This window comes from Notamacropus eugenii, chromosome X (genome assembly GCF_028372415.1).
Source record: "Notamacropus eugenii isolate mMacEug1 chromosome X, mMacEug1.pri_v2, whole genome shotgun sequence".
Lineage (NCBI taxonomy): Eukaryota > Metazoa > Chordata > Mammalia > Diprotodontia > Macropodidae > Notamacropus > Notamacropus eugenii.
The window spans coordinates 89,604,252-89,628,952 of NC_092879.1; the positions used below are offsets into that span (position 1 = coordinate 89,604,252).

The 24,701-nt window shown below is 38.6% G+C and overlaps 1 protein-coding gene across 7 annotated transcripts in view; it reads left to right on the forward strand.

The window, feature by feature from the left end:
- Window positions 1-24,701, forward strand: part of DIAPH2 (diaphanous related formin 2) — a 1,011,052-nt gene that overhangs the window by 606,303 nt on the left and 380,048 nt on the right. For all 7 annotated transcript variants that reach the window (XM_072625718.1, XM_072625715.1, XM_072625716.1 and 4 more), the window contains one exon: window positions 3,406-3,530. In XM_072625718.1, coding sequence (XP_072481819.1) covers window positions 3,406-3,530 — 125 coding nt within the window. The remainder of the gene's footprint in view (window positions 1-3,405; window positions 3,531-24,701) is intronic.

The window sequence follows — 24,701 nt, forward strand, 5'->3', positions numbered from 1 at the left end:
TCACTGTGCCAAGGAATAGAGATGCCCTTAAAAACTGGGCAGGTACTTAGATAAGTACATACCAAATAAATCCAGGCAGGCTAATTTTGTGGGAAAGGTGCCAACCAAGTGAGTGAATCCTCAAAGGCTTGGTGTGGATAGAGGGCCTGGAGATGACTCTTTAAAGGAATGAGAGATTCTAAGAGGCAGAAAGTAAGGTGCAAGTTCATTCCTACCCAGTGCATAGGAATGTACAGCCATGTATAAGGAGCAGTAAGAAGGCCACCTTGGCCCAGAAATTTCTGGGTAATAGGGGTTCAAGGGTAGGTTGGGATCAGTTTGTGAAGGAGTTCAGTTAGGATGATTAGAACACACACTTAGAGAGCTTTTTAAAATTTACAAAGTACTTTATGTTTGTTAATTCATTTGTTCTTTACAACCCTGTGAAATTGCTGCTATTATCCTAGTTTACAGATGAGGAAAACGAGTTTGAGAGAAGTTAAGTGACTTGCTTTGGGTCACACAGCTAGCGTGAGGCAGAATTTGAACTCACTTTTCCCACTGCCCTGTCCACTAAACCACCTCTCTGCCAATGGTTGTATTGATCCTAGAGGTAGGAGAGAGTCATTGGAGTCTATTGATTCAGAAAGTTTCAAAGTCCAGTGCTCAAGAAAATCCCTTTAGGATTTGTGAGGATCATAGGTTGGAGTGAGGGAACACTGGAGGGAGATTGTTCTGATGGCTGTTATAGTAATCTAGGCAAGAAATGATGTGGGTCTCAACTAAGGAGGATTAGGGGGGCAGGGCAGTGCAGGAATGAAGAAGAGATGCTTGGAGAGATGTTATAGAGCTTGGAATGACATGATTTGGCCCCTACATAGGTATCTTGGGATAGAGTGAGGACTATGGGATGACCCATAGGTTAGGAACCTGGGTCACTGGAAGAATGGTGCTGCCCTTTCTTCTAATATGGAAATTTGGGTTTGGAGAGAAAGAATGAATTCTCTTTGGTACGGGTTGAATTTGAGGTGTGGGAGATCCAGTTTCAAATGTTGGCCTGATTTTTAGAAAAGAGACCAGGCTGGATTTGGGAATCTCAGAATTGTCTCCATGGAGGAACCAAGAAGGACGATAATGTTGGTAAAGGACTCAGCACAGTGTCTGCCTGGCACATAGTAGTGGCTGTGTGTTCCCTTCCCTTTCCCTTTCCTTCCCCCACTTCCCCCAACTGAGAGACTATTGAGACCAGAGGACTGAGCCCCAGGGTCAAATGTGGTGGAGGGAAGTGGGACTGCAGTGATGATCCAACAGAGCAGGCTGAGAGGGGGCCTTCTGACCGGAATCAAATCACAGCGGAGTTCAGGTCTAAGACTAGGGATACAGAGAAAGGCAAAATACAGTGCCTGCTTTCTGGGAGCTCACAATGTAATGGAGAAAACAATGTTCAAACAATTGTGAACAAAGGAGAAATGGGGGTTTGTCTCAGAGGGCAGGTTAAAAAGAACTCGGAATTGGAAGCTCTATTAGCTTATGCGAACAAAAATTCACTTCCGTGAATGTCTCTATGTCTGTCTGTCTGTCTCTGTCTCTCTCTCTCTCTCCTCTCCATGTACATATATACATATATGATACATATATATTTGTGTGTATGTATATATTAAAAGCATAATTTCTCCTTTAACTTTAGGAAGATTGAAAGTCACCTGCTTTTTTCCAACCTTGCTTTATTGCTGTCGAAGCTATTTATATTTCGGAGTGCATCTTACTACTAAGCAAGTGATGGCTGAAGTCCTCAGTCCACTTATAGCATCCCATGTCCTTACCCAGCCCAGGGCCTGAGACAACTTCAGGCACACTTAGAGCACTGTAGAATTGCCTGATGTGGTGATGTCTTACCTGTGACCCAAGTGACATAAGTAACTGTTCAGTTTATTGAAGTTCATTATTTAGTCAAGCAAATGAGAAGAATGGACTCCTTGAATAATTAGCTGGAATGCACAGAACACCTGGCTGAAAGCAATTGATTTAATTTTGAAGTCAGAGAGTTTGTTTTCCTCCCTACCAAACTCATCTTTTAAATAAAGCCAGCAATGATTGCTGAGCCATTAGGAATGCTTTGACAAGACAAAACTCCCTCAGACTTCTCCAATACAGAATCATTTCCAAGCTTGTCAGATCTGTGCAAATGAAACTAAATCAGATGCCACTATTGGAACTGACAGATTAATACAAAAAATAATTTGTCTTTGGTGTTGGTGTTTGATTTTCAGTGTCTTGAACTTCCATGTTTATTTCAGGCGATTTCTCCCCTGAGTTATGAAGGTGTTCACGTCAGAGTGAGGAATTCATATCCAAAGAGCTGGTTGCAATAGTGGGATATATGTGTGTGTGTGTGTGTGTGTGTGTGTGTGTGTGTGTGTGTGTGTGTGTTGGAGAAGGTGGGGAGGGAGTGGTGGCTGACAGCCTCTCGAATTTTCTATTTCGATGCTTGTATGTGTCTCAGGATAAGCCAAACATTTCTCTTTAACTAAAAGAAAGCATTATAATGCTATTCTGCTTTGCTTTCCTTTGGTTAGCATGACAGTTTCTCTGAGTCCTGATTTAGAGGCCAAATTGCCCACCCTTTATGTCATTCACCCTGTCCAGTTAGTGAGACCCCTAAATGCTGAAATTGCCATATAGCTGGTAGTCATGTGGTAAGAACAGGCGATTTGTAGAGAGGACTGACTAAAGGGAAACCTTCCCAGGAAAGCTGGAAATGGGGTATTTTTGCTCCAGTTTGAATGCAGTTCTTGAAATGTTTCATTTTCTAAGGAGAACAGTGCTAAATCATGTTAGCAATAATTAAAAGGAATTAATTATTGTGTTTGAGGTTACGCCAAAGCTCTGTGTGTGTGTGTCTGTGTGTCTGTCTTACTGGTGGTTGCTGCAGGTTCTCCCTGTACCACAGCAGCCCATTTTTTCAATATTTGCAGGTATTCAGGATACAAAAAAAGATAGAAACTTTGATAGCTTTGGGTTTTCAATAAAAGAAAAATATTTGATATTTGATATGGTTTAACAATCAGTCATTTATATAGCCAAGTACATGCATTAATAAGATATGTTTGAACTGTAGTTTCTCTATAATCTTCAAATTAAATTTTAAAGAAGGAAATATTAGAAGTCCCATCAATAAATTTAAATAGAAATGAATTCATTTGGACTAATGGCTGAATAAAAAGGTAGCCTTCTCCCATTAAACATGATGATTTGGTACAGTACATTATACATTTTTACTTATTTCGTGAAGAGTAGAGTTGTTATGAGGAGTAATGCAGAAAAATGAGTATTTAATGGGCCTCTTGTCTGCCTTAAGGCCAGTTGATTTTCCTTGGGTTGTCCTCAGCGTTGAACGTTCTTGTAACTCTGCATCTTCTTCTGCAGTTTCAGCTCAGACTCTCAAGAGCAACCTTGATGCGATGGAACAACAGATTGCTCGCCTGGAAAGGGACATTACCAAGTTCCCTAAGACAGAAGACAAACATGACAAGTTCGTGGAAAAGATGACAATATCCTTTCTTTATCGTGGGGGAGGGGAACTCTAGACCTCATGGGCTTATTCGAGCTGTCTTCATATTTGTCTTTTCACCCTGGTTTTGAGTAGCAGAAGAAATGGCCTTTTTGATGTTTGTTTGTATTGAAGGGTTTGAGTCACTCACAGAGTGGTAGTGCTGCCAGTTGGTCTTGTCTCAAGTACCTTCCTGTGGTCCTCAGTGTGTTTTTAGGTAGAAAGTTTTCCTGAAGTTGTATACTGAAAGAAGACAGTAATAACACTGCTAGAAACCCAGAAGGTCAGTACTGAGAGGTTTCAATAAGCAAGCATTGATTAAGCACCATGATGGGCCAGGCACTGTGCTGGGCCTTTGGGATACAAGTGGAAAGACTGAAACATTCTCCACTCCCATTGAGCTTATGCTCAAGTGGAAGAGACAGCAAATGCCTTTAAAAATATCTACAGTGTGAAAATAAAGTGGTAAGTACAAATATATACAACCTAGTTAAATTTAAAGCAATTTGAAAGGGAAACCACAAGCAGCTGGAGGGAATGAGGAAAGGTTTCCTGCAGAAGATGGTGTCTGAGCTGCATCTTAAAAGAAGAAAGGGGCCCTGTGAGGTGGGGCTAAGGAGGGAGTGCATTCCAAGCACTGTGAGTGCAAAAGCAGTGAGATGGGAGATAGAGTGTTCTGTGTGAGGAAAAGAGAGAAGGCCAGTTTGGATGGATCACAGAGAGTGGGACAGGGAGTAACATCAAATGAGATTGGAAAGGTTGTTTGGGGGCCAGGTGGTGAAGGGATTTAAAAGCTAAATGGAGGGGGTTAATATTTTGCTGTAGAGGCAACCACAAACCACTGGAGATGATTGAGTAGAAGAATCACATGGTCAGGTCTAATATAAGGAAAATTGCTTTGGTCATGCTATGTAGAGAAACCAGAGTTGCGAGGGATTTGGGGCCAGAAGACCAATTAGGGAAACTGTTGCAATAATGTAAGAGAGAGGTGATGAGACCCTGAACCAAAGTGGTAGCCATGTGAGTGGAGAGAAGAGGTCACATGCAAGAAAGGTGAGAACAGAAAGATTTAACAAATGATTTATGCATATAGGATCTTCCAAGAGAGCCTCCGATTTCTGTGTTGCTGTACACTTGTGGTTCTATATGACTAGTCATCAGACTAAAAATTGGCACGTGTGTGTGTTTGTGTGTGTGTGTGCATGCGTGTGTGTGCTTGCTTATATACTAATAGTATTACATGGTCATTTGGAGATCAGCATAGATCTATAGAAAACAAAAAGCAGAGCTTGAGAAATTGCATTTGTTTGGCAACAAGTTCTCTGTGTTTTGAAGTCTGGTTTCTGTAGAAAAGCTAGTCTTAGAACTTCTTCCTTCTCACTCTTATCCCCTTTTTCTCAGTCTTTCTTCTGGCCTGGTTTGCAAAAACGGTAAAACTATAGCCTACTTCTTTGGGTGTAAATAAATATCCTGAACTGTGGATTGATTTCACCATTTTCTATTTCCAGAGAGAGTAAATACTCTACGTTCTTTATCTGATAATAAGTAAATTATTTTAAGAAGTCCATGGCAGTCACCTTCTTTCAAGGTTAAAGCTTTTGCTCCTTTCTCTGCTTCAATTTCCTTTTCATTTTTTTTAACCTGAGATGAGTGGTGCTGAGCCGCAGTTACTACAGAGGGACAGACTAGTGATGGCTGGAGGATGTTGGGAAGTTACTTCTGTTTGTTTCTCAGTTAGTGATGTAAGTGGGTGACTTCCTATCTATATACCCAGTATGTTTTAAGGAATACTAAGTATTAGCAGACAATTTTGGTGGCTTTTTCAAGAAAGTGAAAGGTGAATACTACATGGGTGGGATAAATGATGGGAATTGCCAGCTTTAAATCCCCCTTTGTCACAGGATGCCCACCCATTATGAAGTTCATACTTGTTTTATGACTGAGTTGGTCCTGCTTCATTGACGTCATTGTTCAGTGGTAGCCAACAGTTCCTACTTTGTCCTCTTTTCGATTGTGTTGCTTTCTTCATGTCTGAATTCTGATCCCCTCATTCTGTTAGCACTTTTTATGCAGTTGGCCTGTAGCCACACAGCAGCCTGCCGTGCCGAGAAGCTCTTGTTGCTCATTAATTTCAAACCCATATGAACTTGGCCTGGGCTGCTTGTTTTATTTCTCACTTTATATGCAGGTAATTAGGGCATTTAAAAATGAAAATCCAGTGCCTTCTGTATCTGTAAGTTACAGATGAATGGTTAGTCTTCATTTAAGTGGCACTAAAGTGTGCCTGTTTGTCCACAGGGGGATTGGAGACTATATTAAAATGTATGGGACTGCTACTTTGCATGGTGTGATCAAAAAAGGCAAAATAAAACATGAAGCCATTCATTAACGCAGAAATAGTTGGAGTATTGAGTTGAGTGGATAGTTTGCTAACATAGAAATTATTAAATCGGGCTGGCACAACTATGCCCACGTTCCAAAAATGTATTCTGATCTTGAAAAACCCTTAGGCAGCTAGCATGAGAAGAAATGAGCACACAAGTAAGCCCCTTGTCTGCCTGTCTACATCAAATGGTTCAGACACCTGTTCAATGATGATTCATTAGGTGCAGAAATTTACAGGTTTATAGTACTTGAACCTGTCTTAAAATTAAGGCTGTAATTCTCTTGGTTGTTACATTCTTTGAATCATAGGTTTAGAAATGGAAGGGACTTGAGAGACCATCTGCTTCAATCCCCTCATTTAGAGAAAAGGAAACTAAGGCCTAGAGAGATGAAATTACTTTAGGTAGTGAGTGGTCAAACCAAATTTGAACTCAGGGCACCTCACTCCAAATGCGGTGTACTTTCTACTGGCTACCTAAGCTCTCTGCCCCAGTAGGTCATTTTATCTTGAGTCTTTGACTGGTTAAATTGTGTAAGTCCAGGCCCTATGGGAGTAACTTCGCCTCAAAGAGGTTTTACTTAGTAGAATATAGACTACTAGAGACCTACTCAGGTTTGTAATTAGTTAGGTACAGTATATGGGTATCATAGCTCATCATGATGCCCCATCATCTGGAAGACAAATGTTTTATCAACTCAAGGGCAGAAAGACTCTCCATGCAATACATCTCTGAGTCTCACAACTATGGCACTTTCTTTTTTTCCTCTTAATAGTATTTTAAATTATATATAAAGATAGTTTTAAACATTCCTTTTTTTAAGATTTTGAGTTTCACATTTTTTCCCTCCCTGTCCCCAAGAGAGCAAGCAATCTGATACAGGTTATACATGTACAATCATATTTACCATATTTATACATTAATCATGTTGTGAAAAGAAGAGTCAGAACAAAAAGAAAAAAAATCACGAGAAAGAAAAAAACAGGTGAAAATAGTACTTTTCGATCCGCATTCAGATCACATAGTTCTTTCTCTAGATGTGGATAGCATTTTCTATCTTGAGTCTTTTGGACTTGTCTTGGTTCATTGCACTGCTGAGAAGAGCTAAGTCTATCAAAGTTGATAATCCATCAATATTGCTGTTACCATGCACAGTGTTCTGCTGGTTCTCCTCACTTCACTCAGCATCAGTTCGTATAAGTCCTTCCAGGCCTCTCTGAAGTCTTCCTGTTCATCATTTCTTATAACACAGTAGTATTCCATTACATTCATATACCATAGCTTGTTCAGCCATTCCCCAATTGATGGGCATCCCCTCAATTTCCAGTTTTTGGCCACCACAAAAAGAGCTGCTATAAATGTTTTTGTACTTGTGGGTCCTTTTTCTTTTTTATGATCTCTTTGGGATACACACCAATACAGTGGTATTGCTGGATCAAAGACTATGTTTTATAGCCTTTTGGACATAAGAATTGTCATTTTCAAACAGGAAAGAGTCATAGAGAATTTTCTAGACTCCTCGTATGGTTGAGAACACATCCCTAAGACAATCCCCTAAGTTAGTGCCAAGTTGTGCTCATATCTGCCAATCTATGCTTTTTACAGATAGTCCTATGACATACATATTGGGTAAAATAAGTCAGAATTAAATATCATCATGGTAAAGCTTTCAGTGTTCAAAATGATTACCTCAGTCCTAGAGTCATTGCTCTAGAATAGGGGTGTAAAAACAAAGTTTTCAGTTACAATTCAGTTATCCATAATATATAGGTTGCTAGGTACCCTCTTATTTACTTCCTAAGGCTACCAGAAATTGTGTACATGTATGTGTATATACATACAGTCTGTGTATTTGTGTGTGTTTGTGTCTTGATGCAAATATAGGAGGTTTCTGATTGTATCCAGTTTACTAAATGTGAAAAATAGAACCTGTTTGAGTTAGATGGAAGGGGGAACATTTGTGATAAGAACAGCTTGCTAATTGTTTGGGCCATTTTCTCACTGACTTGAATTCAGTTAGTATTCCTATCTTCAGTCCTTGTAATTTTTGGTTTCTTAATTAGAAATGCCTAATTGAGTAGTGTGACTGTGAATATGACTTCCTCCTTTAATCTTATCAAGTCCCTTCATGCCCCTTGCTTCTCCTGATATGATGGAGGACCATTCTCCTAAGCAGTATTCCTGGAATAGGCTTTTCATATGCCTTGACGTGCTCTCTTTACATCATAAACTGCCTCCCAACTCCATTAACCTTATTGCTTCGATTTTGTTAGCAAACATTTTACCATGTCTGCTCTATTTTTCTGTCTGTGGCAGAGATGTCTATTGTCAGAAATCAGCTTAGCTTTTTGATTGACTGAGGGCTAACTTATTTCCCTGAAATAGAGGACAGGGAGTGGCTGAGCACAGTGCTCCTATTAACACATTGACAGGAAGTAGTGACAGAATGTTAATGACATTAACACCCTGTCAAGCAAGGATCAACACCTGGAGTTCCCTTGTCCTATTGGAGGAGGGGGGAGGGAGGGAGGAGTGAGGAAGATGCAGTTATCAATTAGATTTATGAAGGAAATCTTTTCTAAGCAATTCGGAAAAGATTGAGGGTTTCTGCTGCAGTTCAATTGTGTATTTATAATCTGCTCCTCTTTTCTATTAAGATAATCATTTTTGAAAAGGGGGAACAGAGAAACAGAAGACTTACCTAATCCCAAGGGATACAAACTCATTTTTTCCCAAGCCTTTTCCAGTAAAGGATAATCAGAGTTAAAATGAAGAAGTGCACCTAAATGTCAGATGTTGGATCAATAAAATTAACAGCAAAAATAAATCCACTTCTTTTCTTTTGGAGAAAAGGAATATTCCCAACCCTGGTCTAGCTACTCCTTTACGAACAAATAGAAGGCAGAGTTTAAGGGGAGACTTTCTATACTTTTCCTTCCCCTCTCCACATATCACTGCCTGTCTGTTATGCCAGGATAAGAAAACAGGGTAAGAGCAGGAGACCCAGCAGGGCATTTTGAGTTTGTTTGACAGAAAGGGTGAGAGTTCTCCGGGAGGAATCTGGAGGGCATGGGAGTGATCAAGGCTATAGATCTCTCCCTTACCATCAGGAGCTGAGGGAATTGAAAGGCATACTTTCAGAAAGAGCTGTTTTAGAAAATCACTGCTATTTTTCCTTTAAAGGGTAAATTTTAGCATTGATTGAGAAATGTATTCATGGCATTAGTTTTGGGTAGGATTGACTTGTGTGTTGAATTGAAGGCATGACAGAAATAATTTTACGATACAGGGTAAAACGTTTCCTCAGTCGATTGTTTATTTATGAAGGCTGCATTTTCTTTTTTGACCCTCAGTTATTTTCTTTATCAGAACAGAAAATGAAACCCTTGAAGGGTAATCTAATCCAGTTCACCATTTTCCTTTTGGTAAAGAGTTACATTCTTTATTTTTGTCTCTGGTAGATATTTTAGAAGGTATTTTTTCTTGTGTTTGTACACCTGTGGGTATGTATGTACCCACCTCAATTAAACCATGTAAGGTAATCAAGAGAACTCTTTCCTGGTTTATTTATTGCATTTTCAATGCATGTAGAATTTGTTTTTGCCTGAAATTGTCATTAATTTATATCCTGAATGCATGCCAAAAGCATTTTAAAGTAAGACACATAAGAAACAATCTTACACAGAACCAAACAGAGAATGTATTTTATATTGTAGAGTCATTTCTGACCTTTTCATTGTAGATACTTTGCCTTTGACTGGGGATTGGACAGGACTATTTTCGGAAGCCTTGTCAGATTCTGTCAAAACCCTAAAGCCCTGCCAACCTTGTGGCAGCTGATTTTTCCATTGAAAGAGGTTCGAATAGATTTAGGTACTTATCCAAACCAAACTTTCAAACCTCCAGAGGTTTGCCTATTACTTGTTTACATAGAGCTTAACTACAGTGGTTTCCTCTTTCAACATTGACTTTTTTTTATTTAAAGAGCTTAATCAGGAGCTCTAATAACATGGGATCAGTCTGTTCAAATACAAATGAAAAATGCAGCTGCCAGAGGTTCGTCCTGCCAACCAAAGGGCCCATGCTGCTGGAAGGCAGCATAGACCATAAAATGATCTTTTTTACAGCAAAAGATTTATTTTTTATTGCTGGGTCATATACTTGAATTGAAAGTTTATAAAACCTACAGTTCTTTCAATTTGTACCTTCATACAGGAGATTGAGACTAATGAGATTGACAGTATGTTTATTATTGACTAGAATATGTTCAAAATATAAGATCCCATTGTACTTTGTGTTAGTGGCTTATTAAAAAAAACATTTGATTTGGGAGAGCAAAACAGTGCCTTTAAGACTCTCAACAAATTGTCTCCCATCCGATAGCTCAGAATTATTCAAACTTCTTTGGAAGATAGAGCATCAGAAATAGAGAATCAGAGATCAACTGATTCTTTGATTTCTTTAGTCCTAACCCTCCAGTGAGATATAAAGCAGTGGGATGTGTGTTCACCAAAGGTGCTGGCCATTGTCATGGAGGATATCCAGTCTAAGTTACTTGCTATATACGATAAGTTCTACCAGATGCTCTTGTTTGTGGATGATGACATATTGGTGATGACATCACAGAATCTCTTGGAAGGCATCTGTCACTCCAAAACATTTGCCCTAGCCATCTATATGGGGAAAAAAAAACAGCACATAAAGAATGGCTCTTGTCCAGAATGTGATATGCATTCTGATGGATGAATAACCAGAAGAGCACATCCATCTTCCATTTGAGTATGTGTTTGTAAGTTTAATACAGACATACGTGTGTGTGTGTTTGTGAGAGAGAGAGAGAGAGAGAGAGAGAGATTGTACAAATATATAGTGATTTAAATAATTTTGGCCCAAAATTGATCAAGAGGAGGAGAGCAGGGTGGATTGCCTTTTGGAAATTGTCAAGTTCCTTTTGTGTTCCCGAACTTCTTTAAACAAAAGCTCATCTTTTGACAGCAGTTTTCTCTCCATATTATTGTATGGCTGTAAGTCTTAGAATGCAACAATCTCTGAAGAATTACATGTATTGTACACACAGTGGAAAGGTACATGGTGGATGTGAATAAACTCCAATATAAAGCAAGGAGATCTCAAGGAAGAACCAGAGAAAGGGATGTCATCAAAACGTCATGTGACAAGAATGAGAGATAACTAGAGGAGAACACCTGTGTTTCACTTGTGTCTTTGTGATGTCAGCAGAAAGGAAAGAAAGCGTCTAGCATGGTAGATGGTCTCTTGTTGGTGAATTAAGAAGTTATATGGATAACAGTTGCCAAGGATGAGCAGTCATTAATGGGTTGCCATCTGGCAGAATTGGAATGCTAACACTGATTATATTCCAGAGTCATTTGAGTTTGAGAGGTTTAGAAAAAAATTGTTGAGGCTTTAAATGAAAAAAACCCAAATATCTTTTGTATGGACAATACCTTTATTTCTAAATATAACCACCTCCTCTATCCTAACCCCAAAGCCATCTCTTTTTTTAAAATGAAATAAAAGGATGAACTAGTTGTCCTGCAGAGGAAACAAACATCAAAAGAATCTCATGGTTTATGTAGTGTTCTACATCCATAACCCCCGCCTACTCCTACCTTCTCAATAAGGGGGAGGGAATGTACTTTCTTTTCTCTAAGGCCAAGTTTGATCATTTTAAGTATATAATGTTCAGAGGATTTTTTGTTCATCTTTTTCTTTCCATTCTTTCACTGAATTGTTCTCATTGTATATATGTTGTTTTCTTGTCTTCCCTCTGCCTCAGTTCATATGTCCTCCCGGGCTTCTCTGTTTCTTCAAATTTGTCATTTCTTTTAATGCAATTGGGGCAGCTACGTGGCACTGCAGTGGGTTAGAATGTCAGGCCTGGAGTCAGGAAGAGCCATCTTCCTGGGTTCCAATCTGGCCTCAGGCACATACTAGCCTTTGTTACTCTGGACAAGTCATTTAACCTTGTTTGCCTCAGTTTTTTTATCTGTAAAATGAGCTGAAGAAGGAAATGGCAAACCCCTGCAGTATCTTTGCCAAGAAAAACCCAAATAGGGTCACAAAGAGTTGGACATGACTGAAAATGACTGAATAATTATGCATTAATTCTCTTACATTCATGTGCCACAGTTTATTTAGCTATTCCCAGTTAATAGTCATCTACTTTGTTTCTAGTTCTTTGCTGCCATCAAAAGCACTGATAAGAAAATTATAATCTGTATGGGACTTTTTTTTCTATCTTCAGCATCCTTGGGATACATGTCTGTCAGTAGAGTTTCTGGATCATAATTCCAAATTGCTATCTAGAATGGTTGGACTAATTCATAGCTCTACCAGTAATATATTAATGTGTCTGTCTCACATTTAATATGTCTATCTTTTATGGAAATTTCCCAGTTTGTTCAATGTAAGATAAAACCTCAGTTATTTTGATTTTTTGTGGCCTAATAGTATTCCATTATTCTATTATTTTCATATGCAATCATTGGTTTAGCTGTTCCTTACCTCATGGGGATTCGTTTTGTTCATAGTTCTTTGCTCCAATAAAAACTGCTGCTATAAATATTTGTAGCATGTGTGTCCTTTCTGTCTCTCTGTGATGTGTTTGGGGGTATATATCTTATAGTGGTATTGCTGGTTGAAAGGGTATGCACAGTTTAGTGACATGTTGGGGATAGTTCCAAATTGCTTTCCAGAATGGCTGCATCAGGTTATAGTTCCACCAATAGGGTATTAATGTGTTTCTCTCTCAAGAGTCCATCCACCATGGACTATTTCTTTCTTTACTGATCAGATGAGATGTTTGGGTTTGCATTTCTGCTATTATTTGTGCTTTAGAGCAAAATTTCATAATGTTGGTAATTGCTTGAGCTTCTTTTAAGAATTGTTTGTACATATTCACTGATTACTTGTTCCTTGAAGAATAGGGTCTTATATAGGGAACTAACACAAATATATACATAAATCTTGACTAACTTGATTGACATTTGAGATGTTAAGTAGGAAAAAGATGCTTTTGTCCTAGTTGAAAGCTCCCCCCTTTATTCTACTTGGATTGATTTTGTTTATGCAAAACTTCAACTTCATGTAATTGAGATGACCTATTTTTATGTTGTATAGTTGCCTTTATCCCTTATTTGGCTAAGAATTCTTCCTTTAACTATTAAATGTCTTCTGTGGGCCTGTAACTGTACTAAAGGATAGAGGTACAAATATTAACAAAAAAAAAGACAGTCCCTACCATCAAGAAGCTTAAAATCTAATGGGAAGCTGAAAAGTTGGGGGGAGGGGGAGGGGACCTAGAGTGTCCAGTGCAAGGAGTGAAAACTGGTAGGAAGTGGAAGAAGAGATGACTTGAGCAGGGAGTCCTCCTTAAATGGAGTATTTGGAAGGAGTTCTTGGTTCTGCCCTCCAGCCCCACAGTCAAAGGCAGTGGGCAAAAATGATGAGGTACAAGTACCAAAGCTGACACAGTATTGCAAAATGATGTTTCCATTTTGCATTTACACTGGTATATGTAGTAGAAAATGTTGATCTAAATATAAATTCTGCTAAATTACTTTCCATTTTCCCAGCAGTTCTTGTCAAATTAAAAGTTCTTTCCCAAGTAATTTATATCCTCAGTTTTATCAAACATTGTTTTGTTGAGTTCAATTGTTTTTGATTCTTACTTAGCTAATCTGTGCTGTTCTACTGATTTACCTTTCCATTTTTAGCCAGTACCAAGTAGACTTGATATTTATTGCCTTAAAATGTAATTTGTTGACTAGAAATGCTATTCTGTCTTTATTCCTACTTTAAAAAAATTTTCTTTGAGCTTCTAGATCTTTTGTTTCTTCAAATAAACTTTATATCTTTTCTAGTTCTATAAAGTAACATATGATGTCATTTTTTGATGCACTGATTAGTTTTGCTGATTCTTTTTCCTTTCTTCCACTTTTTCTTTTTTCAAAACATACTTTGTTATAAGTAAAGCTCCCTGGAACGGGTAAAAGGGAAGGGATACAGGGAAATCTAGGCAACGAGAAAAACAAAAGATACCAATAAGATCCTTTCTTTTAAGTAACAGAACAGAAAATGTCATAACTGCTTGGGATCTTAGAATATAGAATTGTGAATGTCAAAGCCAGGAGGGACCTAAGTCAATAATAAAGAAACTTTTATTAAGCACCTCCTATGTCCCAGGTACTGTGCTTAGTGCTGGGGATATAAATAATAGAAGAAAGTCATCCCCTGTCCTCAAGGAGCTTACCATTTAATGAGGAGACAATACACAAAAAGAAGCTGAAAAGCTGCAGTACAGAGAATGGGGAGAACCACTACATGATACCTGGGACAGGGGCATGATATTTGTGGAGTCCAAACCAAACAGAGTGGCCAAAAGAAAATTAAGAGTTATATGAAAAAAAATTGAGCCCTGTGCAAAGGAAGGCTTTGGGAGGTTTCTGTTCTGCTCTCCAGCTCTCCAATCAGAGGGCATTGGCCACTGAGAATTCTTGAGAAGGTATTTCAGATCAAAGCTGAGTAAGTCTGCAGAGTGATAAGATTACAGGTGATGATCTTATCCTGGGGGAGGCATGATGTTCATGGACCAAGCTGAGTTGCTGATGATAACATAAAACACAGAATGCCACAGATGAGAAAGCCCTTAAAACATGGAATTGAGAGTGTCAAAGTTGAAAGGGGTCTTAGAACACAGAACATGAAATGTTAGAGCAAAGTGATGTCTTGGAACATAAACTATTATCGCTGGAAGGTACCTTAGAACAAAAAACATGAAATGTCAGAAGGACCTTGGAGGTTATTTCATTCACTGATTGCCAGCTTTGGGATTATAGAGTTATTGGCAGGGTGCTTCTGTTTAATAAATTTCTTTTTAACTTAAATAATGTATCTTAGAAATCATATTAATTTCCCTTGAAACTCTAGATTTGTATCCTCCAAATAAATTTTATTTTTGCCTAACTTTACAGAGCATTACCTTCATAGTTTGTTACGACATTAACTTTGTAAATATGTTTAGGTGGTAGTATTGAGTTTATTTTATTGATGTGACCAAATCATGAGTAATAAATGTTCCTTCAATTATTTTAGTCCTTCAAGGTTTTGTTAAATAATGTTTTGTAATCAATTTGATTTTGATATGCCGTGGGTAGTTTGGGTAGACTGACTTTAAGATATTTTATTCATTTGGAATAGAACTTATCTCTCCATTATTCCTTCCTTTATTTTCTTATTGCTATATAGAAATACTATTGGGTCCTGTGGGTTTATTTTGTGGCCTGCTAACTTCTTAATTGTTTCATTTCTTAGTTGATTCTCTGGGGTTTTCTAAATAAACCATCATGCCATTAGCACATAAGGATATTTTTGCCTACTCTTCATGTTTTCTCCTTGGTTTATTTCTTTTGTGTTTTTAGTATTAGCAATTCTATTTATATGTCAGATAGCAGTGATGAAAGGGGATGTCTGCTTTATTCTTGTATCTGCTGAGAAAGCATCTGATGTTTACTCATTTCAAATAATGCTAACTTTTGGTTGGTAATGATATTAATAAAATGACCTTTATATTTAGAATTTTGTAGGGTTTTTAGTATAAACAAGTATTGTACTTTGTCAGAAATTCCTTCTGCACTTAATGATATAATCATATCATTTAAAGTGTTTTGTTTTTAATGTAATGAAATTGTTGATTTTTTTTTTATTTTGAAACATGCTTGCATTCCTGGTATAAAGCCCTCTTGATCCCAGTGAACACTTATTTGATAGATCTAATGTTTTGGCAGGATTACATTTTGGAAATTTTGTATCAATATTTATTGGTTATATTCTTCTAGAATTTACATACTTTGCTTTATTCTTCTCTGGTTTAAGAATGTAGAATGTATTTGTTAAAAGGCTTTTGTTAGTATATTTTCCTAGTTTGAGGCAATAATTTGTGTAGCACAGATATTATAGAATTTTTGTAAGTTTGAGAGAATTCACTTATCTATCCATCTAATTTGGCGGGAATTAAGGTTAAACAAAGATCTCAAGTTGGAAGGAATTTTCGAGGCCATGCATTCTAGCCCTCTTTTCTGCCCCAAGAACACTGTCATTCACCCAGGACTATTCATTCAGTATAACAGATTCAGTGCTCTTATCCCTGTACCACACTGACTTCCATCATATCCTATACAAGGCCCAAAATGGCTCTGCATGCTCATTATAAGTGGTCACACCTTTAAAAAAGTTAAGAGAAAGTGAGACCAAGTGCTTACAGCGATGGCTCTGGTGAGAATTCAGGGCTGCACCAGGGAAAGAGGCAATGATAAAATATAAAACATATGATTTTGATTGCAAAACATTTTTAAAAAGCTTTTTTGTGGCTAACGCCGGTGATGACTGAATAAGAATACGTAGTAGAAGGAGAAAATTTTTCTTGTATCCCTAGCACTTAATACAGTGACTGACACGTAGTAATTACTAAATGCTTGTTGATTGATTTATATCCAATATATGCAGTAAATTGGCACAAATATTTATATGATAAAAGGATATTGCAACATATGAAGGAATGTTTGAAAATATTCTCCAAGGCACTAAGAGTAAGACAAATATAAATCTCCTGGCAACATAGAGTAGACAAGAGGAGGAAAGAATTCAAGAGGAGAGGATAGGATGGAGGTGAACTCATTCATTAGAGGCTTAAGCTTGAAAAGGGAAGAAAGTGAAGCTGGAACAGTGTTGGCAGCCTGGGAGAACACTAAGCAAAGGTGAAACTTTTGTGAGGGCAGTCAACAGGCTTGGAGTAGACAAGGCACAAGGTGAGATGGAATGATAGGAGACTTTGGTCAAATAAAGGAATTTCAGTGCTCTTGATCATGAAAACAGAATACTTGTGGATGATGAGACCACGGGGGTGACTGTCCATGTGTGCAAATAATGCAATGAAAGAGTAGGTCATGAAAGTAACTAGGAGACTGAAGTGTTGGAGGAAACATCAGATTAGAACAGAGGTGAGGGTATAAAGGTAGAATACGTACTGGAGACTGAAAGCCCATTGAGAAGGGACCAAAAGTTTGCCAGGGGCCAACACACACCATAGATACCTCATGGATTCAGGGGATATATCTAGATAAGAGTAAAACTCAAAAGACGCACTATTTGCTGAGTACTGCTGCGGGGAGAAGGAGAATCTGGAAGTGGCAGTGGGTGGGAGTAGGCCTGAGGTAAATGGGGATGAGGGAATGGGAAGTGGTTCTCGGTGATAGAGAGTGGTTTGGGGGCGTCAGCATCATTTTCATTGTAATGGGAAGAGGCGAGTGTTTGTTGGTCATAGGATGGGGCCTCAGGTTCACACCCTTCAGAATCCTCTGAATGGCAGGACTTCAGAAGGGACTGTAGATAAGCAGGACAGTTTTGAAAGTTACAGAATTTATATATACATGTATATTTATATACACACACATGCATATGTATGTATATATATGCATATATATACATACATATGTATATATGTACATATACCTAAGCAAGCAGTATAAAATGGTGATTCACAATATCATAGGCACTCCTGTTGTGTTCTTCCCTGTAGATGGAAACATTCTTTTTTTGGTGTTTAATTTCTCAATTGTTAGTGAAGAAGGCAGATTGGGTTTGGTGTCATGATTGGGACTAAGAAGTTACTTCCTGTTGCTCTAAGGGTGACTGTTAAGGAGTCATGCACAGCCTAGGGCTATTTCAGAAGATATAGTGGTCAGAGTATCCCTAGAGATATATTACTACTATTTTTATGGCCCTTTCTATACCTTCTTTGAGCAGCTGGTTGGCACAGTGGATAGAGTGCTTAGCCTGGAGTCAGGAAGACCTGAATTCAAATATGCCCTCAGACACTTCCTAGCTGTGTGACCCTGGGCAAGTCACTTCACCGTTTGCTTCAGTTTTCTCATCTGTTAAATGAGCTGAAGAAGGAACTGGAAAAGCACTCCAGTATCTTTGCTGTGAAAATCGCAAATAGGGATAGCAAGAGCTGGACACCATTGAAATGGCTGAACAGCAGCAGTACCTTCTTTAGCATTCCTCTAATGGAATTTGCTCTGACGATTGTAGGATAATTTAGAGCACTTGAAATACAGTGCTTCTTGTTTCAGTAAAAAATATTGAGTGACCTTTCTCTGATGGGTTGGATGACTGGATATGGAAAAGTTGTTTAATTCGCTACAGTTGACTCTTTGTTAAAGGAGCATCTATTCTCCCTGGCCAGTAAATGAGACTTCATCCTAGAACTTTGGGCTGGCACATTTCAAGAGATGACTTTTGTATAATCATTTCATCTTTTCAAGGACTGCATGTCTGCCATTACTCTGATGATTGCTTTCTAATGTTTGTCATCGGTGACCTTTTTTGTGTATAATATTCAATTCTGCAAATGTTTAATATGTTCCTACTTTGTGTAAGGTGCTGTTCTTGGCATGTTGGTGAGGTTTATTCAGTTACTATCATCCTTATTTGGTAATATAAAATTCTGTGAGTTTTCATCTCAAAGAAAACCTCTCTAACGTGTGCTGAGGTGGTTAGCTTGACTGTGATTTCTTAAGTGTGTCATCTAATGCTCCGCTGGCTTCTCATTTCTTAAAGGGGAGGCACAAAGTGGGGAAATGGAGCATTTTTGAAGGAGAGGGGCCACAGAAATCTGAATCCTCTTTATTCTCTCTCAGTCTCTTCCACTTAGATTTGCTTTGTGTTTCAGCAAAGTATCTTACCATGTGAGATATCATATGCAAAGCCTTTTGCAAACCTTCAAGCTAGCTCCTATTGTTCTCAAAGTATGTTGGAAATATTAATGGTTTTTATTCCTCCATGTTCATTGACTTATTTTTTAAAAACAACACATGTTCTTAATTGCCAAATCTATTTCAGTTGGCCCTTTAAAGCAGAATCACTGCAATTCACTGCATTTGTCAGAAATGACAGGCTAATTCTTTGAGCCATAACAGTATATGTGAAATTTGATTTGTGTTGATTTTCTGAAGTGTTAGCAGATTTTGTTTTTTGGACACATACTTTATTGTTGTTAAGATTCCTACAGCATAACAGAAACTGGCTTGCTTAGTTTTGAGGCTGAGAAATACGGTTGATCTATGAGAATAAGCTCTCTCTCTAATATTTGCTATCCAACCAAGAAGTAATGGAGATGACTGGAAATATGCACATGAAATGGAATTGATTTTGCTACACAGGAGGCTGCCCCTTGGACTGTGTGTGGAGTTGATTTGTAACATAAATTAACTAGCCAATTATTGATTGTTCCATCTGACTTTATCCACATTAAGAATCTGTAATGAGTTGCCAAGTTGTCAGTAATAAGAATGCTGTGCATGAATTGCAGTGGGGGTCGTCAGCTGTATCCTAGTTAGATCTTGCAGTAAATGTTGCTCAGCTCTGCCATCTGCCACATGGCCCTTTTGCATAACATTTTAATCCATTAGAGTGTTTCTTTTTTTCTTTCTTTTTTTTTCATTAACCTGTTTAGGCTGTAGTTACCGTCTTTATAAATAGCATCTGCCCATAAACAGCTGCCCTTTGCAGTACCCTGAGCCGGAGCACTCTTTGTCTTTGCGCTGTCATTAAGATGAAGGATGACAGTCCTCAGAATTGGAGCAGTCTATTCCCACAGTCACACTCCAAACACATACTCAGTCCCCATTAACTGCCTAACTTCTTATACAGGGATGAAATTTGGCCATGAGTTATTGTTTCTGAAAGTAACTCCTGTGTACTAGGATCCTGTTTTGAGAAACCCAGTTCTTTAACTAAACAGAGGGGCCATTCCTGGCAGGAGGTGAGGAATCTAAAGTAGCTACTTTGCCTAAACTCTCTATCCAGAGAGCCCAAGAGTTTCCCTGAGGCAGCAAAGTGACACAGTGGATAGAGAGCATGGGGCCAGGAGTTATGAAGACTTGAATTCTAGTGTGAACTAAGGTACTTATTACTTGTGAGACCCTGTTAAATCACTTAACCCCTGCCTGCCTCAGTTTCTTTATACGTTAAATGGAAAAAATAATGAGTTGTTGAGGATAAAAATGAGATAATACTTGTGAAGTGCTATATATTTTTATTATTTATGACATTTCACCTTTTGTGTTAAGTAGCCACTAAGGGGCAGCTAGGTGGTGCAGTGGATAGAGTACCAGTGCAGGAGTCAGGAGGACCTGAGTTCAAATCTCACCTCAGACACTTGACACTCATTAGCTGTGTGACCTTGGGCAAGTCACTTAACCCCAACTGCCTCATCCTGGTCATCTCCAGTCATCCTGATGAATATCTGGTCACTCCAGATGGCTCTGGAGGAGAAGTGAGGCTGGTGACCTGCACAGCCCTCCCTCACTCAAAACAAAGTCAAGTGCAAGTCATGTCATCATTTCTCTGATGGCATGATTTTCTTTGGCAACAAAGGACGAACACACACACAAGTAGCCAATATGTGACTCCTCCAGAAAGGAACTAAAGCATGTGGAAGGAGGTGATTCCACAGAAGCTAAGGGAAAGCCCTTGGACATCAGGGCCTGCTATGTTAACTCTTGATGATGTGAAGTCAGTGTTCTTGGAGAACATCTAAGGCCTAAAGAATTAGGCAAGCAGGTTGGGCCTCTCAGTTTCTCCTGGTTTCACCTTTCCAACCCAAGAGCAAGACAAATGCTGATTTGAAGCCAACTTGTCTTGTTGCAGATTGTTTCTCTTGGTGAGTCCCCAAGTTGTGTTAAGTGGTCCAGTCTTCCTCTACTTCCTCTGCTTATTATTTTACAAAATGTAGCACATTACTGGCTATGGATGATTTCACTGTGCACATAAACACTTTTATAATTCAAACCCACTACATGTTTTGGTGAGTTCCTGTCCTGAGCATGACCTGTGTTACTGCGAGGACTTGGCATTTACTCTTCTCCAGTGACTCAGTAAGTGATTATTACATAAATTTCCCATCGCCATCTCAAAAGGCCATCCTCCTGAAGAGGCCCATTTGTGATCCAGTGGGAATGCTTAGACTAGTTGAGACCTGGGTTCTACATCCAAGTCTGCTTCTACTTTGCCCTGAGCGTTGGGGCACATAGCTGGGCCTTTCTTTGTCTCCATTTTTTTCTTCTGTAAACAGAGACATTGCTAAGTAAGAGGAAGGAAAGCTTGACTTTGTGTCAAGGGGTCTGACTTCCACATCTGCCTCCAGTATTTTACCTCCCCCTCCATCTCCTTCCCTTTTCTGTCCATGTCTTCTCCTGTGGCTCCTACCCATGGTTCCCTCCTAAGACTGTCTTCATAACCTTGTTCTCTTATTTCCATCACAAGCTCTTCCTTGGTCATGTCATCTTTTATGATGACTTGGTCACCCCTATGCAGATATTTCTCAGATCTCGGTAGTTTGCCTTAATCTCTCATTCAAACTCTAGTCCTGCATGCCATCCTTATGCCCCACCAGCTTCTCACCCCACATGTCTATATCAGAATTCATTATTTTCCCCCTGAATCTGCTGCCCTTCCTGACTTGCCTTTTTCTATTGATGGCAATACCATCCTCCCCCTGTTAACCAGGGCCATAGATTTGGAGATGCAAGAGACCTTAGAAGAAATGTAGTCACACTTGCTCATTTTGTAGAAGAGCATCCCAAGACCCAGGTTACATAAGCAGTTTGCCCAAAATAACACCACTAGAGCTCTTCCCATTATATGGCACTACCATTAGTTCTTCTTCCACTTCAAACTCCAAAGCTCGTCCCCCTTCCTACAGAATATCTTTCTTGTTTACCCCTAACCTCCACTCATACTGCTGCCACCTTGGTTCATACATTTCTGGGCCTATTATAATAAGCCTTTAATTTGTCTTCCTTACTTGAGGCCTTCTCTTCTCTAACCCATCCTTGGGTTGGCTGTCAAGATAGCCTCGCTGATGCAAAGGTCTGGCCAAATCACACCCCTTCTGAAGGCCTTCATCAACTCCCTATTACCTACAGGATAAAATATGTCCTTTTTTGCATGTAAGCCTGACTTACAACCTGTCTTTTTAGCCTCATTTGGCAGTGTGCCTTAGGAGCCCAATGTTTCTGTCAGACTGGACTATACTGTCTTCTGTCACCTTCCGCTCTTGTATATATGTGCCAGCTAGCCTTGTGTCTGGAATGGCCTCCTTTCTCATTTCTACCTCTTGCAGTTCTTTTCCTTCCAGACCCATCCTAGGTGTCATTTATTGGCTGTCTAGCTGAAAGTAAACCTGCCATGTGTAAATGTTGGTACAGGTTCTTTTTCTGGATCTCTCCTCTGTCCCTAAAACAAAATATACCTCACATTCTCCTTGTGTAGATATCTTCCTTTCCATCATCCTTTTTGGAATGGTTTTAAATTCTTGGGGAAAAAAAGATATCTCATTTTTTTCATCTTTGTTAATGCATTACCTAAGCCAGTGTCTGGCACATGGTCAGTACTGAATAAATGTATGTTGAATTGAATTTCAAGTAGAAAGCATAATAATTCACAAGTACTCTATTTGGAGAGAAGAATAGACCTCATCTAACTAGACTCAAGTGAGTTCTGGGCCATCAAAGTTTTACTCCGGGATAGAGATCTTCTCACCCTTAGAATATTGTTTTCTCACCCCAATTGGAAACCTTTGTCCCTATCCCTCAGGCCTTAGAAACTAGCACCCAAAGCTTCCAATTAGGGTGAGAAAATAACAGGCTGAGGATGATGAGAACTCTGTCCAGCATCAATTCTGAAGATATTTCTCAGGTCCTCATAATTGGTCTACCTACTTTTCCTTTCCACTGTCCACAACCGTGGAAACCAGTTTTCTCTTAAAATGAGAAAGTCCCCACTGGAAGAGCTTGGCGCATAGGCAACATGTGTACGAAGATGGGCCTTCTTTCCTCTTGAGAGTCTGAGGAGATAGACAACTGAACTTCATTCTTATCTCGTGGAGAAAATATCCTGTGGAGAAAATAACCTGAGGAGAATTCTTGAGAGATCTTGAGTTACCACCCTGAGAGAACTGAGTTTCCCACATGAAGAAGAAGTAAACATTTGCCGACAGTGATAAGCAGTGACCTTGCATTGGTTGTGATTTCTCCCACTTCGTTACATAATTGAAATATTTAAATGTCTTCATTTTTTGCTCTATTAACAAATTTTACATCTAGCTATATCAGTGGTTCTGTAAGACTGGAGGAGGGGTGCAAAAATATATGAGAAAAGTAAGGTTTTTCCAACTTATTTAATAAACTGGAGTGATGGCTCAGAATTAATTAATTAATGAGAGATTATAGATTATACATTTCTGTGAATTTATGAGGCAATATGAAACATACCTCTTGATTGCCTCAGTAGCCAAGATGAGAATTAAGAAGGGTAACAAATAGTAAGGTGAGGGGTGGTATTTGGTGTCGTTTTCAGCTAGTACATGTGCCCCACACTCATGTAGTCTGCATGAAGGCTCTCATCCCTGAACATGTGACAAATGTAAAGGGATAAGTAAGTCAAGCATCATTTGTATTGTTATTAAGCTGTATCTACCCTTGTGTGGAAAGAGGATCCCTCAATTCAGTTTATTAAATAAGTTTAATTATTTAGGAGTACCATGAGCCATAAGCTATTCCAGTTAAGAGAATTGACTGGCAAAATAGAAAAGACAACAAAAAAATTTTTAAAAAATATATGTAATATACGTATATTGCACACATACACACATATACATATTATAAACTGTGGATTTTAACTCAAATATAATGTTCTTTCCTAGTCTAGTGAGTAGGCTAGGTTTTATATTTGCCATTGTCTCCAAAACTAATTTTAATGGTCAGATACCATAATAAACTTGATGGTCAACTTCTGCTCTAGAAATTGACATGCTAATTTTTAGGACCAACTATTATTTATCCTCTTTTTGTTCTGTTTCATTTTTTCTTTCTTTAGCAACTTGTTTTTAACTTTTGGAGATGCTTTGTTGATAGAAAAGTCAAGTGTGACATTGAATATAAACATCTTTAAATGTATGTTAATATTTGTATTGGATAGTGGCAGACTCTAGGATGATGGTGAAAGATAGCTGAAATGGGAGTAGTATTTTTTGGTGTCACAGAAGCTGTTTACTAGACCTGGGATTGGTTAACATTTTCATTAATGATCTTCGAGGCCTAAATCTAAATACTTCATTAAGTTCATGGATAATAAATGAGTAGGTATAGAAAATACTAGTGAAGACAGGAAATAATTCACATCCTTTTAGAGAATTTTAAGCTATTTGGGAACATAATGGAATTTTTCTTAGCCATATGCAAACTGTTCTCTTTCCTCCTTCTAAAGCAGGCATATGAAGCTTTTAATTAGTCATCCATTTTGAATTTAAAAAAGGGAATCTGTAATCTAGTAAAGGAATCGCTAAAAAAAAAAAAAAGAATTACAGTGTAATACTCCAGTAGATCTGTGATTTGACCTATCTTCCAACATGTAGCCCACAACCTTCCCATCCATGTTGTTCATCCTGTCCCTGGCCTAGCTTGAGTTGACCACTGGATGTCCACCCCATGTGCCAGAGACCTTCCTCACGTACTTTTGACATCTTGATGCCAGTGGAACACATATGATGTCCATCTGTTGTTCCTTGCTCTTGCCAGCTGACCTGTCCATCTTTTTGTTCACTCATCTGTTTCTTAAATGGTATCTTTTATTCAGCTTCTCCTTTTCTGTCATCTAGCAGGACATGTCATAGTATGTTACATTATAATAGATTGCAATCTAACACA